At 44.2% G+C, this 18,478-nt stretch overlaps 1 protein-coding gene across 1 annotated transcript; it reads right to left on the bottom strand.

Moving 5' to 3' along the window:
• Positions 1-2,891: 2,891 nt before the first annotated feature.
• On the bottom strand, positions 2,892-14,938 carry LOC109407931 (mediator of RNA polymerase II transcription subunit 14). The gene is made up of 6 exons (XM_029860913.2): positions 14,402-14,938; positions 12,803-14,237; positions 10,708-12,736; positions 4,224-4,438; positions 3,429-4,160; positions 2,892-3,367 (listed from the first exon to the last, which is right to left on the bottom strand). Exons 1-6 carry the CDS (start codon positions 14,557-14,559, stop codon positions 3,134-3,136), a joined length of 4,803 nt encoding a protein of 1,600 aa, XP_029716773.2. The 5' UTR covers positions 14,560-14,938; the 3' UTR covers positions 2,892-3,133.
• Between the last annotated feature and the right edge of the window lie 3,540 nt (positions 14,939-18,478).

Raw genomic sequence — 18,478 nt, 5'->3', positions numbered from 1 at the left:
AGTACGATCGCTGCCCAAGCCACGACGTCAAGATCATCATAGGAGATTTGAACGCTCAGGTAGGCCAGGAGCAGGAATTCAACGAATGGTAAGTTCAGCGCCCACCAGCAGACGAACGATAACGGCCTACGACTCATTCATTTCGCCGCCTCCAAAAACATGGCCATCACCACCGCAGATGAAATCTCAAATTGACCACGTTCTGATTGACGGACGGCACTTCTCCGACATTATCGATATCGGGACCTATCGTGGCGCCAACATCGACTTCGACCACTATCTGGTGATGGTCAAACTGCGCCCAAAACTCTCCGTCATCAACAATGTACGGTACCGGCGACCGCCACGGTACAACCTAGAGCGACTGAAACAACCGGATGTCGCCTCAGCTTACGCGCAGAATCTCGAGGCCGCGTTGCCAGACGAGGGCGAGCTCGATGAGGCCTCTCTAGAGGACTGCTGGAGTACAGTGAAAGAAGCCGTCAACGACGCAGCCGAGAGCACCATCGGGTACGTGGAACGGAATCGACGGAACGAATGATTCGATGAAAAGTGCTGAACGATCTTGGAGGATAAGAACGCAGCGAGGGCGGTAATGCTGCAGCAAGGGACCCGACAGAACGTGGAACGTTACAAACAGAAGCGGAAACAGCAGACACGCCTCTTTCGGGAGAAAAAGCGCCGCTCAGGAGAAGCTGGGTGTGAAGAAATGGAACTGCTGTGCCGTTCCCAAGAAACGGAAGTTCTATTAGAAGGTCAACGCATCCCGCAGGGATAAAGACGGAGGCCTCTTGACGGACGGACGTGAGGTGATCGAAAGGTGGACGCAGCACTTCGATCAGCACCTGAATGGCGTGGAGAACGTAGGCAGACCACGGCAACGGAGGAAACGACGACGCCAGTGCAGCGGAGGACGGAAATGAACCAACTCCCATGCTGAGGGAAGTTAAGGATGCCATTCACCAGCTCAAAACCAACAAAGCAGCTGGTAAGGATGGTCTCGCAGCTGAACTCTTCAAGATGGTCCCAGAAAAGTTGGCCACCTGTCTGCACCAGTTAGTAGTCAAGATCTGGGAAACCGAACAGCTACCGGAGGAGTGGAAGGAAGGGGTAACCTGCCCCATTCACAAGAAAGGCGACTACTTGGAATGTGAGAACTTCAGGGCGATCACTATTTTGAATGCTGCCTACAAAGTGCTATCCCAGATCATCTTCCGTCGTCTGTCACCTAAAACAAACGAGTTCGTGGGAAGTTATCAAGCCGGCTTCATCGACGGCCGGTCGACAATGGACCAGATCTTTACCGTACGGCAAATCCTCCAGAAATGCCGTGAATACCAGGTCCCAACGCATCACCTGTTCATCGACTTCAAAGCGGCATACGACAGTATCGACCGCGCAGAGCTATGGAGAATCATGGACGAAAACGGCTTTCCTGGGAAGCTGACTAGACTGATTAAAGCAACGTTGGACGATGCGCAAAACTGCGTAAGGGTTTCGGGTGAACTATCCAGTTCATTCGAATCTAGATGGAGACTACGACAAGGTGATGGACTTTCCTGCCTACTATTCAACATTGCCCTGGAAGGTGTGATGCGACGAGCCGGGCTCAACAGCCGGGGAACGATTTTCACAAAATCCGGACAATTTGTGTGCTTTGCGGACGACATGGACATTATCGCCAGAACATATGGAACGGTGCAGAGCTGTACATCCGCGAAGCAGCAAAAGTCGGACTGGTGGTGAATGCCTAAAAAGCAAAGTACATGCTGGTAGGCGGAACCGAACACGACCGGATCCGTCTGGGTAGTAATGTTACGATAGACGGGGATACTTTCGAGGTGGTGGAGGAATTCGTCTACCTAGGATCCTTACTGACGGCTGACAACAGCGTGAGCCTTGAAATTCGGAGGCGCATCATCAGCGGAAGTCGGGCGGACTACGGGCTCCAGAAGAAACTGCGGTCGAAAAAGATTCACCTACACACCAAATGCACCTTGTATAAAACGCTAATGAGACCGGTGGTCCTCTACGGACACGAGACATGGAACATACTCGAGGAGGACCTGCAAACACTCGGAGTTTTCGAGCGGCGCCTGCTAAGGACGATCTTCGGCGGTGTGCACGAGAACGATGTGTGGCGGAGAAGGATGAACCACGAGCTCGCTGCACTTTACGGCGAACCCAGCATCCAGAAGGTGGCCAAAGTTGGAAGGATACGGTGGGCATCGCATGTTACAAGAATGCCGAACAACAACCCTGCAAAGCTGGTGTTTACTAACCATCCGGTTGGCACAAGAAGGCGTGGAGCGCAGACAGCACGATGGGTGGACCAGGTGGAGCGTGACCTGGCGAGCATGGGTCGCGACCGAGGATAAAGAGCGGCAGCCACAAACCGAGTATTGTGGCGTAGGTAGAAGCTATCAAGTTCAACATTATTAAAATGTACTTTTGGAAACGGATAACTTGGATAACTCTTCATACATAGGATCGCCCACGTTCAAGCCTGGGTAGTCTCTGATTGTATTAACGATTGAAGCTTAGGCTCCCATGCCCCATCAGCCAGTTAACTGGGTTTTGCAAACTAAGCGTTATTTGTGGCAACATTTTGAGCGACATGATGGAACTATGCCGAACGCGGTAAGTGTTATTAGAGGCCGGACAAGTCAGAGTTAAACGAGTCTGACCAGTAAAGGGTCAAGCAGAAAATATCTAACGAGTACGAACTGTTGGGTACCGAGGTTCGTTCAAAATCTGCGATCTTGACTGCAAAAAACCACCGAATATCGTTCCGATTACTGCGCTTCTAAAATTAAACTGAAACTTAATAGGTTTTGACCGAGGAAATCTTCAAATATAGTCGTGAATGATTCGAGAATATATCATAAAGCTAATTATTGAAAGTTTCTTACGAAGAATACTTTATTATTTTCTATGCACTATGGTTTCTTCGTTTTGATTATTCACTTTCGCACATACCTGCTAGGTGGCAATCATGCTTCAAATGCACCATCATTCAATGTGCTGTGCGCTAGCATAAAAATGTATGTTTATGATGATTGAAACTTATCCTAGGAGACCTTAACACACACCAGCCAGCATTGAGTAGCTATAAAATAGTCGCTCAGTAACCTCAATTCGGTCCACCGGCGCCGGGACCACCCGGGCCGCCGGATTGTGCTCCCCCGCCTACCATTCCGGCGTAGTTACCCTGCTGGCCACCGCCCCCTCCCATCTGCATCGGGGAGTGCATCATCGGATTCGGACTCGATCCGACTTGGGCCCCCACCGGCGACGGTGCAATTTGGCCTCCCATAGGACCAGGCCCGCCGGGTCCTCCCGGTGCCATACCGCCCATCGGTCCGATCTGAAAAAAAAATAAGGGAATCGTTTAGGATGGAGTTTTTTTTAATCGCTCAGCTGCTTACCTGATTTCCTATTTGTCCCGGTGGAGGTTGTTCGTTTGGCAGAGTCAGATTCATCAGCAGGTCCCGTACGGCCGGGAAGAGAGAGCATTCGCCCGGTTGGAGCACGGTGCACTCGACGAACCGTCTCAGGTGTGCACTGACGGCACTGGTCAGCTGCGGAATGACCTGTTCGCGCCGTTCCGCCAGCTGGGTGTGGTTCACGGTCATATCGTAAACCATCGGAAGGAGCATGGTAACGGAGTCCTTCAGCTCCATGTTCGGTAGATACGGAACGCGGGTAATTTGGATGAAGAACAGGATTTTCTGCCGGTGGGACAGAATGGTGGTGGTGCCAACGGGAACGATCGGCGTTGCCGACGGTGGCATCCGGAGAATGAATTGCACGTTCCATTTATTTCCCTGGCCCAGTTCGGGGATCAGATCGAGCCGCATGATCTGGATGAAGTCCTTCATCACCTGGGACGGGAGATTCAGCATCCGGGTGAAGCTGGTAACGACGGCCGGACGGTACGGCGGTGCAGCGACCCGTTGATCGAAGAACTGTTCCAGGATTTGGAGATCTTCCGGAGGCCACTGGTAGGGTGGTTTGCCATCCATGGTCGGGGCCATCGGTGCTTGGCTGACCTTCATATGTAGCGACTGCATGTGGTTCGGGTTCAGGAACACCTGGTACTGCAGATTATCCGCCTTGAAGAGCACTACACCGGGCTCGTTTGATGTGATGGCCGTCAACTAGAAAAATGATATTGAGGATCAGAAGAAAATTCCGAGAAATCCCAGGTCGTAAACACTTACATTATCTTCCTGGTGGATAATTCGCTGCAGCTGCCGGCGCATGAATACAGATCCGAGGAACCGTTCCAGCGGACTGAGTTCCGGTCCGGGGATTTCCTTCTGCGGATGAACCGTTGCACGGCATAACGTGTCCAGAGCCTCGTGCGTGAGAAGAGTGGGTATGGCACCGGCCCACGACCGAGCCGGAAGAACTCGCGACGTGTTGTGATGGGGAGCTGTGGATTGTGGGAAAAGAGTTAAGTAAACTTTGGAGAAAACACGTTACCTCAAGATCTCTTTCAGTGATTTGTTTAGGGATTTGCTTGGAAATCGATTCAGTTTAAGAATTCCAAAAAAAAAATATCTTAAGAAATAAACTTTTCTAATAAGGTTTCTACCCATTTTACCCACTCGAAAGTATTTCTATAAGAAAACCACTTCAATCTTATCATAGAATGGTCAGAAATAATAAGCTTGGTTAAAATAAATGGCAATTGTGATGATCATTACTAGAATACTAGAAATTTTCCAGATATGCCGGAACCGGTTTCGGAAGGGGAAAAGAAGGACTTGGTAGAACCACATAATTCACGAATTTTGACTAGTAGGTATTCAATTCAAACAAACGTGACGCTAAGAGCAAAAAACTGGGATTTCATTATGAATTCTTTTAAGGACACCTTCAAAATTTCCTTCAGGAATTCCTCAAGCGACTTCTCCAGCCATTTTCTCCTTCGTGAATTCTTCCATGACCATGGGCATCCAGCAGGGTTCCGGTCTTTCAGGGTTTGTTCCAAGAAATGCTTCAGGATTTCCTCCCATGATTCCTTCAGATTTTTTACAGGCACTTTTGCAAGGCTGTATCGAGGAATTCCTCCAGGAATTTTCCATAACTTCCTTCAGTGATTCCAACATGGGTTTCTCCAGAGATTTTTTCAAGAATACCTCTAGGGGTTTTACCAGGGATTCAACATACATCATTTAAGGGTTTTTGTGCAAGTATTCCTTCAGGGATTTTTTCAGGGATTTCTCCATATATTCCTTCAAGAATTTCATTAGGGATTACTCCAATAACTCAAGCTGGAATAATTCAAAGTATTTCAGCATTATCTTCCAGAAACCGGTTCAGGAAATTTTACCAGAGATCATTTTTAAAAATTAATCCAGGAACTCCTGGGATTTTGTACAAAATATTCGTTTGGTAGTTCATCTAAAGTCTACCATAGATTTCTACAATAAAATAGGACGAAATCAGTGAAGTACTAGATTTGTAGTAATGAGCTGAATTTTTGTATGGTGAGAAGGTCAACCGGAACGGGAATCGAACCCATCGTCTCCGGATTGGCGATCCAAAGCCTTAACCACTAGGCTAACTGGAGACCCCAAGAGTTTCTGTTATTGTTTTTTAAAAAAAATCTCCAAAAATTCCCCCAGGAACTCTTTAGAATAGGAAGCAATCACTGAAGTACTAGATTGAAAGTAGTGAGCTGGATTTTTGTATGGTGAGATGATCAATTCTCCGTTTCTGCAATGAAATGGTGCAAACAGCGTGGGTTATATTATTTTTTGCCTAATTTGATGCTGTTTGAGCAAAACTTTGGGTAACTGTGTTGTTGAAGTTGCAAGAAATAAATAATACAACAACACAGTTACCCAAACTTTTGCTCAAACAGCATCAAATTAGGCAAGAAATCATATAACCCACGCTGTTTGCAGCATTTCTTTGCAGAAACGGAGAATTGATCATCTCACCATACAAAAATCCAGCTCACTACTTTCAATCTAGTACTTCACTGATTGCTTCCTATTCTTACAGGAACCCCCACGAATTAATCTAATACTTCCTCCCGGAATTGTTTAGGAATTCCCTTAGGATTTCCCTTTGGCATAGCTGCCGGGATTCCTTCTGGGGTTCCTTCAGGAATTCCTCCAGGGATTCCTTCAGAAACTGGTACAGGCAAGGAGTTCCTCCACGAACTCTTCTTAGAATTCTTTCAGGATTTCTTCAAGAATTTCATCTGGGATTTCTTCAGAAATATATCCTGGCATTCCTCCAAGGACTGTTTATGGATTCTCTTTAGGAATGCCTCTAGGAACCCTGATAAAAAAGATCATAGAGATAAAACAGAATGTATTGTTACAACACGCTGAAATGAATGGTATTTACCATTATTTCAATTGTTTAAAACGTTAGAGTAACAACAGACCTTATGGTTTTCCACCATAGCATGTATTGTAAATGTCACTTTTACAATAAAAAATGGGGGTTGTTATGTATCTTTACCATAAAAAAAATCCAAATTTTCTGGAAAAAAATCAAGTCAACTACCATTCAACTTATGGTGTTTTCATTATTGGAATCTATAATGCCATTGATTTTATTGTGCATGTATTGTAGTTACAATGCAGCATTTTCAACAGGAAAATACGAACACAATATAATTTGTTGTTGAACAGCCAATATTATCATTATTCAATGGTAGTTTATGGCGATTGTATTGGAATTTTTTATTAGGGAATTGCTTCCGGAATTCCCCCTGCGGTTTCTTTAAGAACTCCTACTGTGATTCCTTCAGGAACTGCTGCAGGGATTCCTCAAGGATTTCCTTCACAATTTCTTTAGGAATTCTTCCTCCAGGAAGACTCCCTGGAATTCCTCCAAGAATTCCTCCAAGATGTTTTCCAGGGATTGACTCGAGAATTCCTTCTGGAACAACTTTTTTCAAATTCCTCCAAAGATGCTCCCAGGAGCTCTTCTTAGGATTACTTTGGTAATTTCTCCTTGAGTTCTTTAAGGAACTCCTCCAGGAATTAATTTAGTACTTCCTCTAGGAACTGTTGAGAGATTCCCTTAGGGGTTCCTCTTGAAATTGCTTCCGCGATTCCTTCTGAGGTTTCTTCAGGAATTCCTCTGAGCAGAGATTTCTTCAGGAACTGCTACAGGGATTCATCCACGAACACTTCTAAGGATTCCTTCAGGATTTCTCCAAGAATTCCATCTGCGATTTCTTCAGGAATTATTCCTGGTATTCGTCTATGAATTCGTAAAGAAATTCCTCCAGAAATTTCTTCAGGGATTTCCCTAAAAAATCCTCCAAGAATTCATCCAGCGATTCCTCTAGAAATTCTGCCAGAAATTCGAAGAGATTTCTCCAGGAGTTCCTCTGAAAAAAAAAATCCTCCAGGAATTTCACCAAGAATTGACTAGGATTTCCATCAAAAATTTTGTCAGACAGCAATTCATCCAGGAATTTCTCTGGATTTTTTAGGGATTCCTCCAGGAATTCTTCCAGAAATGTCTGTAGGGATTTTTCCACGAATTTTTCCAGAGATTCCCCCAAAGATCCTTTCAGGAAATACTTCGAGGATTTCTCCAGGAATTCCTCCAGTTATTCCACCAGGAATTTCTCAAGGGATTTTTCCAGAAATTTCTTCCAGATCAAAACCAACAATTGAAAAGGCCGCATCAACATTTTGTAAACAAACATGTTTCTGTCGTCTTGAGACCTTTTGAACTCCACCTACACATCTCACCACCACTAACAGAAAGCGCAAACATCAAGCTTTCTTTTAATGCGGATGAGATGCGTGGGTGAATCCCAGAAGGCCCTAAGTCGACAGAAACGTGTTTGTTTACGCAATGTTTTGCGGCCTTGAGATGTCCTCTAAAGATTCCTCCAAAAAATCATCCGGTAATTCTTTCAAGAGTTCCTTTAGAGATAGCTCCAGGAATTCCTTCAAGGATTGTTCCAGCAATTCCCACAGAAACACCTCCAGGAATTTCTCCAGGCATTCACAACTTTATCCAGGAATTTCTCCAAGCATTGCTATTGGACAAAAATTCAGATTTTATGTAAGCAATTCTTCCAAGAATTTTGCCAGGAAATCCTCTAGGAATTTCTTCAAAAATTTTCCAGGAATTCCTCCGGGAATTTCTTAAAAGATTCTTCCAGGAATTCCTCCAGGGATTTCTCCACAAATTTATCCAAGGATTGTCCTCCCAAGTAAAGTTTTGATGACCATTTAATCTTGTGGAGGTTTTGAGAACCGCCATAAATCCGATTAGCTTTCATTTTGGTTTTATGATGGGTTTAAGAACCTTCTTCTTCTTCATTATGGCTCTACGTCCCCACTGGGACTTGGCCTGCCTCGCTTCAACTTAGTGTTTTTTGAGCACTTCCACAGTTATTAATTGAAGGGCTTTCTTTGCCTGCCATTGCATGAATTTGAGGCAAGTACAATGATACATTATGCCCAGGGAGTCGAGAAAATTTTCCCGACTGGAACGGGAGTCGAACCCGCCGTCTCCGGATTGGCGATCCGTAGCCTTAACCACTAGGCTAACTGGAGACCCCGGGTTTAAGAACCTCTTCTAGTCTATTTGACTAGGAAATGTTGCTTGGGCAGGGATTTCTTCAGGAATTCCTTTGAGGATTCTTCCAGGAATTCCTCCAAAACTTCCACATGAAATTTCATAAGGGATTTTTTAGAGATAGTAGAATAATAGAAATATAAATAGAAATCTCTCATGATTCCTCTAGAAATTACTCCATAAATTCGTCTAGTAATTCATTCAAGAATTACTCTATCTATAAATACCTTCAGAGATTCCTCCAGCAATTTCCACAGGCATACCTCTAGGAATTCTCCCAGGCATTCCGCCAGGATTTTATCCAGTTTCTCACGGAATTTCTCCAAAAATTATCCCAGGAATTTCGTCAGGAATTGCTCCAGGACTTGATCCAGGAATTGCTCCTGGACATCCTTTAGAAATTATGTCAGCAATTGCTCCATGAATTTCGACAGGGAATTCTCAAGAAATTTCTTCAGAGATTCTTTCAGGATTTTTAAGGAATTCCACCAGGCATACCTCCAGGAATTCCTCCAGAGATTCCTCCAAGCATTCCTGCAGGGATTCTTCTGGGGATTTCTCCACGATTTTTCCAAAGACTCCTCCAGGAAATCCTCCGGAAATTCCTCCAACGATTCTTCCACGAAATCTTTCTGGAATTTCTCAAGTGGTTTTGTTCAGAAATTGCTACAAGATTGCTACAAGAATTTCTCCGGGAATTATTGCTGGGTCTCATCCCAAAATTCCACCAGGAATTGTCCAGAAATTCCTCCAGGATTCTCCCTAGAGATTTTTCCAGGAATTCTTCCAAGGATTCCTTCAGAAATTTCTTCAAGATTGTCTCTAGGAATTTCTCAAGAGATTTTTTCCTCCCAGAATTCCTCCAGAAATTGCCCCAATGAATCCTCCTGAAATTTATCTAGGATTTATTCTAGGAAATCCTCAAGAGATTTCTTCCGAAATTCCTCTCAGGTTATCTTAAAAAAAAATCATTTAGGAGTTCCTTTGAAAATTTCAGAAATGCTTCAAGCATCTTTTCCAGCGATGTGCCCAAAAAAATTTTTTTTTAATTACTTCAAAAATTTCTGGAGGAATTCCTCCAGCGAATGGTATTGGAAGATAATTTAAAAAGGGTGTAAACAGGAACGAAGAACTTATGCAGGGATTCAGTCAGGAATCCCTTTAGCAGTTTCTTCAGAAGTTTACTCAGAGATTCCATTAGGAGTTCTTCTTAATTCCAGAATTTTTTTTACAGAGGTTCTCGGGGGATTTCTAGGTGAGACTCGGAGACAAAACACTCCCAGTGGTCGGTATCAAGTACGAGGAAAATTCTGAAAAACAACTAGAAGAATTCGCAGGTTGAATTCTATAAGGCACATTAACAATAGCACCAGCAGAAATTCCAAATTGCATTCTGAATCTGAAATCTCGGATGAAATCTTGGGAGAAAACTACCTAAATCTGAAGGACATCCCAGGAGCAACATCGGTAGGAAATTCAAGAAAAATCCCTCGAGAACCTTTCAGAATATCCCGGTAGAAACACTTTTGAAATTTATTGAATAAATTACACAATACCTGGACAACTTCAGGATTGGGACGAGCATTGAGTATAATAATTCAAGCGGAAGTCCGGGAGAAAATCTAGCAGAAATCCCGAGTTAACATCTGAAAAATATCCTGGAAGAAACTCCTGTAGAAATCACGGAAAAAATTTCTTGGAGAGAACGCAGAAGCACCTTTGGGAGAAATCTCGCATGTGAAGAAGTTCAGGCGAAATCGATCGGGATTCGGAAAGATTTTCAAGAAGCAAATCCGGAGGACCTTGGAAAAACGCCGGAAAGAATATGAAAGAACATCCGGGAATTAAAGAGTAATATTAATGGCAGAAAAATATCAAAAACTACGGAATCTTTTGAGAAATCCTGAAAAGCATTCCATTAAAAGAGTTTCAGAAAAAAAAACCCGGACGAAATTTCTGGAGAAACTCTTGTGTGGAGGAATTTCTGGATAATGTTGATTGATTCTCCAATTCATCACTTATTATTGGTGAGCCAAATGGTCATAATGCCAAACGACTGTATTCCAAACGGACTTAAAGCTTACAGAATACCGAAAAAAAGGACTCATATCCAAAACAAAATAATAAACTTACTCTGAGCCTTATGGTCCGGGCTTTGTCCCGGACGGGGCGAAGGTCTCGGCATGCCCGGCGATCCCGGCCAGTTGGAGGCGGCCGGCGAATGGGCACTGAACGGACTATCGGTGTGACCGGACATGTACGGCAGATTGGTCGGTCCCGGCGAATGCGCCGCCATGGGGCTGGGTTGCGGGTTCAGCGGTGAGGACGGCATGAGCCCACCGCTTGGCGAAGGATGAGGCATGTGCGGAGCCGGCGGAGAAGTCATGTTGAAGTTCGGATGCGTTTGGGTACCGCCGATACCCTGGGGATGCGGCGAGGCCGGAGTGTGCGGGTTGGACCCCGATGGAGGCGTTAGGGGTGCCGCGAAGCGAAGTCCCGGATCGCGTGGGCTTTGGGGACCACGCATTGCGCCACCGCTGAGGAAGGTCGATCCCACGGATGCTGGTCCGCCGTGGGGGTCCTCCATGGTGATGGGAGACGGTGGGTTGTCGTCTTCGGACTGTGATCGGCGCCGGTAAACGGCCGATTCGTCTACGTACTTGGACAGGAAACCTTTCAGGCCTTGCGTGGGAGTGAACTCTTCCACGACGTGACTACGATCGAATCGGCTGTAGGCGCCATCGCGGATTGAGCAGAGTCCGGATCCTCGGAGACGAACCTCGAGACAGTAGACTCCTTGGAAGGAAATCCTCAGCAGCGTTGGCGATTGCGGAATGATGCAGAACGAGAGCACCGGAATCTTCGGGGACTGCAGAATGGCCAGGTGCGGTATGATGGGGAGTTTGGCGATCGATGACAGCGGTTGGTAGGTCTCGTGCAATAGATAGACAATCTGCGCCAGATCGTAGTTGTGGTTCAGGTGAGCCTGCAGCTGGTCCCGCATCATAGAATGGGCGTTGATAGCGTTGTTACCGCCGGTGAAGACCATTTTGAACTCCTTGGCTTCGGTGTCCCAGTAGATATTGACGTTGACCTCTTTGTTCGGACCGTAAGCCAGGAGAAGGCTTGTGTAGCTGTAGGACTTGATGTTCACAAGGTTGTGCAGATTGTACTTGTCATTTCTGAACTGCTCGCGGAAGTCGTGAACCAACGTGTACAGGTAGACGATCTTGGACCAGTCGTTGAGGATCATGTCTACGAACTTGTCCACCGAGTCAACCGGAAGCATGTCGTACGTCAGATAAACCGCACGTCGCATTCCCTGCTCCTTGTGGTGCATACTGGCCAACGGAGTTCCGTAGAATACAAGTTCCACAGTCCACATCCGAGTCTGGATACTTTTGTTGATCTGAGCCCGAACAGACACCGAAAGCAAGCGCTTCAGCAGAGCATTCCAAACGTCCTTGTCGATCTTCGGTACACTCACAACCTTCGGCTCCGGCGGTTTCTGATCCGGACCGGATTGGGAAGCGGCCGCATTGCTGGCCACCGGAATTACTGGCGGTTTCGGTTGCGGCAGCGTCAGCAGCTTCAACACCAAGGAAGTTGCATTGGCTTCCACTTGGACACCGCCGTGAGGGATCTTGCGGCGTGTCAAATCCTTGGCCAGCGCAACGAACGGTAGCTTTTCATCACACATGGCCACCACGTGGGCCAGTTCCGGGATAAAGTACGCCGGGTAGATGGTCTTCGACTGCTTGGCGGAAGGTCCTTCCACGCCAAGCAGCTTCCGTTTGGATCCAATTGTTTGCTCATCGACGTAAGTTCCTGGCCCGTGGGTCGCCACGAAGGTATCGAACTCGATCAGCGACAGAACTTTGAGGTACATTTTGGGCAATCCATCGCTTTCTGCGGCGGCGGCAGAGCCGGATGGTGCCGATGATTGCGACGTTCCACCGGCGGTGACGCTCGAGACACTTGGAGGACCTCCCGGAGGAACGGATCCTGGCCCAGATTGGTTCGCCGAAGCTGCAGCTGTGGAGGCTGGTTGATCTTGGTCCGAAGCTTGACTGTCTTCCATGGAGGAAGGTTTCACCAGCACCAGGTAGAAGGTGTAGGTCATTTCGTTGGGACTGGAGTCCTTCTCTTTGAGTTCGACGATCTACGGAATGGGACAGAAATTGGAAATCAGTGTTTTTCATTGATCTGTTTGAACAATTCCACTTACCAGAATAACGTTCGCATGGCGGCACATCTGGATGTACACCCGGTGCGGTCCAATCTTCTCGATGGGATGATCCGGTGGGAAGACCAGCGGCAGCCGTTCCTGCGTGGTCGCCGGCAGGTGCTGCAGCGTCTTCTCGCACCGCCGCTGTGTGATCCAGTAGCGCAGCTCCGAGAACAGGTGCTGCAGCTTGCTGCGGTCGTTGTTCAACGCGTGCTGCAACTCCGGCATGATCGGGCAGTCCAGGTGCTTCGGGACGTGACACCGCAGCATGCCGGTGTGCGTGTCCACGGTGATGTAGATGTGTTCGGCCCGAAGGCATGGGTTCAGGACGGGAACCAGCAGCATGGCAGGTGTTCCCTGGATGCTGTAGTCGACATCTTTCAGGAAAAGTTGCAGCTCGGTTTTGAGATCGCCTAGGCGGGCCAAGGATCGGACGTAAACCGTGTGTACAAGAAGCCGCTCCATGGAGAGTAGCTCGGAACGAACGGCGCGATCAGCAATGTCCACTTCCTTCGTGCCGATCGAGGGGATATGAAGAATGGCCAGCTGCTTGGTTGTATCGCTTTGATCGGTTTGAATCATCAGCCGGTAGCCAAGTTCCGACTTGGGATCTTTATTGGTCAGCTCCCGCCAGTACGAAACGGTCAGCTTGGTCCCCGGAATGTACTCGTCTACGTGAATGTGATCATCCAGCCGGTCGCGCATTAAACGCAGCGTTTGGGTATACAGAACTTCCAGTTGCAGCGATTGGCAGAAGTAATGGAGACAGTTGTACACCTCCGCCAAGGCATCCGGGCTGTCCACGATGCGGCCTTGGATCAGCTGGTGAATGTAGTTGACCTGCAAAGTGTGAACTAAGGCCTTGCCATCGCCGGTCTCTTTATCCTCCACCAGAACGTCAATGTCCAATAAACGCCACGGAATGTTCGGTCCGTCACCCATAACCGTGAGGGACACTTCAAATTCGTGATCGACCTTGAAGGTCACCCGGCCGTTTTCAATCTTGAACTTCCTCAACTGGGGCAGTAAATTCCCGGTGACCAACCGATGTTGGATAACTTGATTCAAACGCTGCAACGTTTGTCGCTTTTCCAGAGTGGTGATCGGATCCGGCGGGACGATCCGTTCCCGAATGATCGAGGGCAACCGTGAATACGTTCCGGTGGTGAGAATTTCCACTGCCGCCGGGATGTGAAAGTTGGGCAGCCGGGCATTGACCAGCGTTTCGCGAGCCATCCGGGATAGCATGTCGGCCGTATCCATGAACAGCAGGGACTGTTTGTCCAGGAAGGCCATGATCTTGGCCGACTTGTCCACCTTCGAAGCGGAATTTGCCCATTTGACTAGGGCAAGAAGCCGGATGAACAACTGCCGGGTGCTGGCGGAGAAGTTGTAGATCTCGATCTTCCGCTCCATGTCGGTTTTGCGGGGCAACCTGTAAGGTAGTAAAGATTTAACATTTCATTTGAACCTGTTTAAACTGAATCATTAGGATCGAAAACATACTGAAATTTACGCACCTTCCGGTGCAACTCTTATGGCTTTGCCAATACTAATCCCATTTTTATTCCAACAGACCAGTAAAAATACAATACTCACAGTTCCGCCAGTACCGTTAGCTCGTGGTACGTCCGCTGGATAATGAAATCGATCAGCCGCCCCAGCGGAATCAAATTCTGCCGCTGCGCCATTTCCTGCCCGGTCGGGATGAAGCTGGCCACGGCTCCTCCTCCCTGCTCCAATGGTTGCGGCGTCATGGTTCCAATAGCGGTCGCGCCCGCTCCTTCCGGAGCCAATGCTATAGTTCCTAAATCTGTTTCTTCCCCACAAAAACGTAGCTTTTTTTTCCTAGTCCACCACGATCAATTAGTGGGTGCGCCGTGTGCGGGTGTGGTGTGGTGAGGGGATACACTTCACTCGCGACGACACAAATTCGGTCCCTATCCGACAGGAAAACACTTCCGCACACCAAACTCCACCGGAAACGGATCAAGCGTACATTGTTGCACCCGCCGCGAATGTTATTTTAAGGTTCTAGGCAAAAATTATCACCAAATTTCGACAAAATTAGAGCAACATTTTCTACGCGAGAAAGCGACAACACAGTGGCATTTTTCGCCTTTGACAGATGGAGCCCGAACCGAAAACCGACCAGTGGTGCCAGGCGTAAGGTCGTAATCACAAACACTGAGGCGACGGGGGAGTCGTCAGTTGTGTTTGGGATTTGCAACTGATACCCGCTGATGAAAAACGTCCTTTGCTTTTGTATTTGGAACAGTGGGATTTCCAAAGTTTTGATGGTTGAAAAAGTCATTGGGGTGGTGGGGGTAAAGTGGACAGGTGGGGTAAAATGGACAGGGTACAGTTTCATGGCTTTTATTGTTTTTCAAAATGTTTTAACGATTGAAGCTTATGCCTAAGCATGAATCATTATACTTTTGCTGATCTTGAACATTAAAATCAAATAAACCTCTTCAAAATGACAAAAACTTTAAAAATCACGTGAAAAATCAGAAATGATGTAAAATCTGCTTATCATTGCTAAGGTTTTTTCGTGAGTTATTTTCAAATTATTATAAGTTTTACACCCTAAACTAATAAAGTCCACATAGAAGAGTATATTTGAACGAAATAAAAATTTAAGTTTTGTAAAAAAAAGTTTTGGAAATAATTTTAACATAATCAGATGGTGGGGGTAAAATGGACAATCGGTTCAAATTTCACCAAAATTTCATAATTTTTTTTTGCAAACTCCAGAATTATCAGCCGTCATACATGTCGTGAGATAGTTGAAGTAAAAAGTTAAAAAAAAAAATATTTTATATCTACAAAACATCATTTTCATCAAAAACAGTGCTTGTTTTTTACACTATTTTTACAATAATTATAAAGTGTGTTTCAAAGTTTGTATTAAAAGTTTGAAAACAACAAAATAAAGGTATCGTATGAAATTTGATAGTTTGCATTTAAAAACATAGAAAAAATATGCTGTTATATAACTTTTAACGACTTGTTCATTTTACCCCATCGATTGTCCATTTTACCCCAACCGATTTTTTTCACGCTAGTTTTATGCACGTTTTGGTGAAGAAAATAATCAAAGGAAACAATATTTTTTAAATGTAATCCCTTACAAGATTTCTAGAGTACATCATGACCTTCCATGTTACTCGGAAAAGCAGATGGATTTTGCCGCATTTCCACTGGAAACAACCACAATGCTTAGGTTGTCCACTTTACCCCCACCACCCCTTGATGTAATCGTTTTGAACGAGAGAACTCAGGCCGAACATTTCAATAGGTCCTATCTGCATTTGAGAGGCTCTCTTTATTCACTTTCTCTTTCAATTATTGCAATGTGATGGTAAACTTTTCAACTACTTTTGCAGTAGGGGTGGTGGGGGTAAAGTGGACAACCTAAGCATTGTGGTTGTTTCCAGTGGAAATGCGGCAAAATCCATCTGCTTTTCGAGTAACATGGAAGGTAATGATATACTCTAGAAATCTTGTAAGGGATTACATTTAAAAAATATTGTTTTCTTTGATTATTTTCTTCACCAAAACGTGCATAAAAATAGCGTGAAAAAAATCGGTGGGGGTAAAATGGACAATCGATGGGGTAAAATGAACAAGTCGTTAAAAGTTATATAACAGCATATCCCGGATAAAAAATTACCATTCATTACATGGTAAATATTATTAACATATGACTGGTTTTATCGTTCACAATAAAACACATAGTAGATATATTGTTACTTTTTACAATAGAAATCAAACCCATATAGTTCGTACAATAAGTGAACAATAGCTTTATTAGTGACTTATTGATTCGATTGTTTTTCAATAGTTCTATAATAATTTAAACTTACTAGTTGGTGCATTTTGTTACGCATTGACGTATTAAGGTACGCATTTCTAAAATTGAACAACACCTGTCAAAATTTTACAGCATGCACTTTTCAACGCATTGATGAAATTGTTCGTATTTTTATACGCATTGATAAAAAACACGCATTTTTCTACGCATTGATAGAAAACACGCATTTTTATGCGCATTGATGGAATACTCGCATTTTTATACGCATTGATAAATTACACGCATTTTCCTACGCATTGGCGTATTTTTCAACAAATTGTGTATTAAAACGTGTTAAAACTCCAAAAATTCGTCATGCATTCCTGTGCATTTTTCAACGCATTGGATATTTTGGCGCATTTTTCAACGCATTACATTTTCAAACGCATTTTTCAACGCATTGGAGCATTTTGTAACGCATTTTCATCAAAACGCATATTCGATTCAGTTGTTTTGGAAGTGATCCGCCCCTCGGTATACCATATACTTATAGAAAACCTGAAAATCAGGTTTTAGCCAAGTGAGCCAAGTGACGACAAGAAAAGGATGAACAATGATTTTTCTAATGTTTTCCAATAAGTTAAAGGAATCTAGTAAATAGTAAACTATCATTGATAACAATACAAATACAATTAGTTTAATGTGGTAAATTGAACCGATGCTAAAATAAACATGCAATAATATTTGTTGTTATGTAAACAGATTTCGCCTTTGAAAAACCAGAGAATTCATATTTCTCGCTAACATTTTTCCCCAGCATTTACAGATACTAATGGCCACATGAAATGTGAACGATTTATGGTATGGATCATACGACCTGAGGTCTGACTTGTGATATTTGGCAGTTATTTGAAAAGATTGAAGAAAGATCTTATCAACAGCTGCCAAGCAATACATACCAGACAGACATCAGAGTGTTTGATTCTTATCCTAAAATGTGCATATCATTCTGGCAGCCGTTAGTGCTCGTAAATGCTGGATATAAATGTTAGCGGAAAATATAAATTCTATGGATTTTCAAAAGCGAAAACTGCTTACAAACAACAACAAATATTATTGTATTTTTATTGTAACAACGATTCATATGACGCCATTCGATTAATTGTATTTGTATTGTAAGAACAATGAAAAAACATTAAGATATATTGTTTTCTTTTGAAAATTGCCCTAAAAATGTCTCATAAAAACACAATACATTCTATTGTTTTTCACGAAATAGTGTATGAAAATTTTCTCAAAATTTTATGGTTAAGATACATAACGACCACCATTTTTTATTGTAAAAGTGCCATTTACCATTTGCCGAATGGTATAGAACAATAGGGGTGATGGTGAGTGTGCTGTGTAAATTACAATACGTTTAATGGTGAATATTTTTCGAAAAAATGGTGTTGTAACAATAAAATTTATCGTATTTTTATGATATTTTTTATCAGGGATTATTTCTATGTTTTTAAATGCAAACTATCAAATTTCATACGATACCTTTATTTTGTTGTTTACAAACTTTTAATACAAACTTTGAAACACACCTCAATAATTATTGTAAAAATAGAGTAAAAAACAAGCACTGTTTTGGATGAAAATGATGTTTTGTAGATATAAAATATTTTTTCATAACTTTTTACTTCAACTATCTCACGACATGTGTAACGGCTGATGATTCTGGAGTTTGCAAAAAAAATATGAAATTTTGGTGAAATTTGAACCGATTGTCCATTTTACCCCCACCGTCTGATTATGTTAAAATTATTTCCAAAACTTTTTTTTTACAAAACCTATTTTTTTTTCGTTCGAATATATTCTTCTATGTGGACTTT

Source organism: Aedes albopictus, chromosome 2, assembly GCF_035046485.1.
Source record: "Aedes albopictus strain Foshan chromosome 2, AalbF5, whole genome shotgun sequence".
Lineage (NCBI taxonomy): Eukaryota > Metazoa > Arthropoda > Insecta > Diptera > Culicidae > Aedes > Aedes albopictus.
The sequence above is the reverse complement of the archived record's forward strand: the minus strand, read 5'-3'. Positions and strand labels throughout refer to the sequence as shown.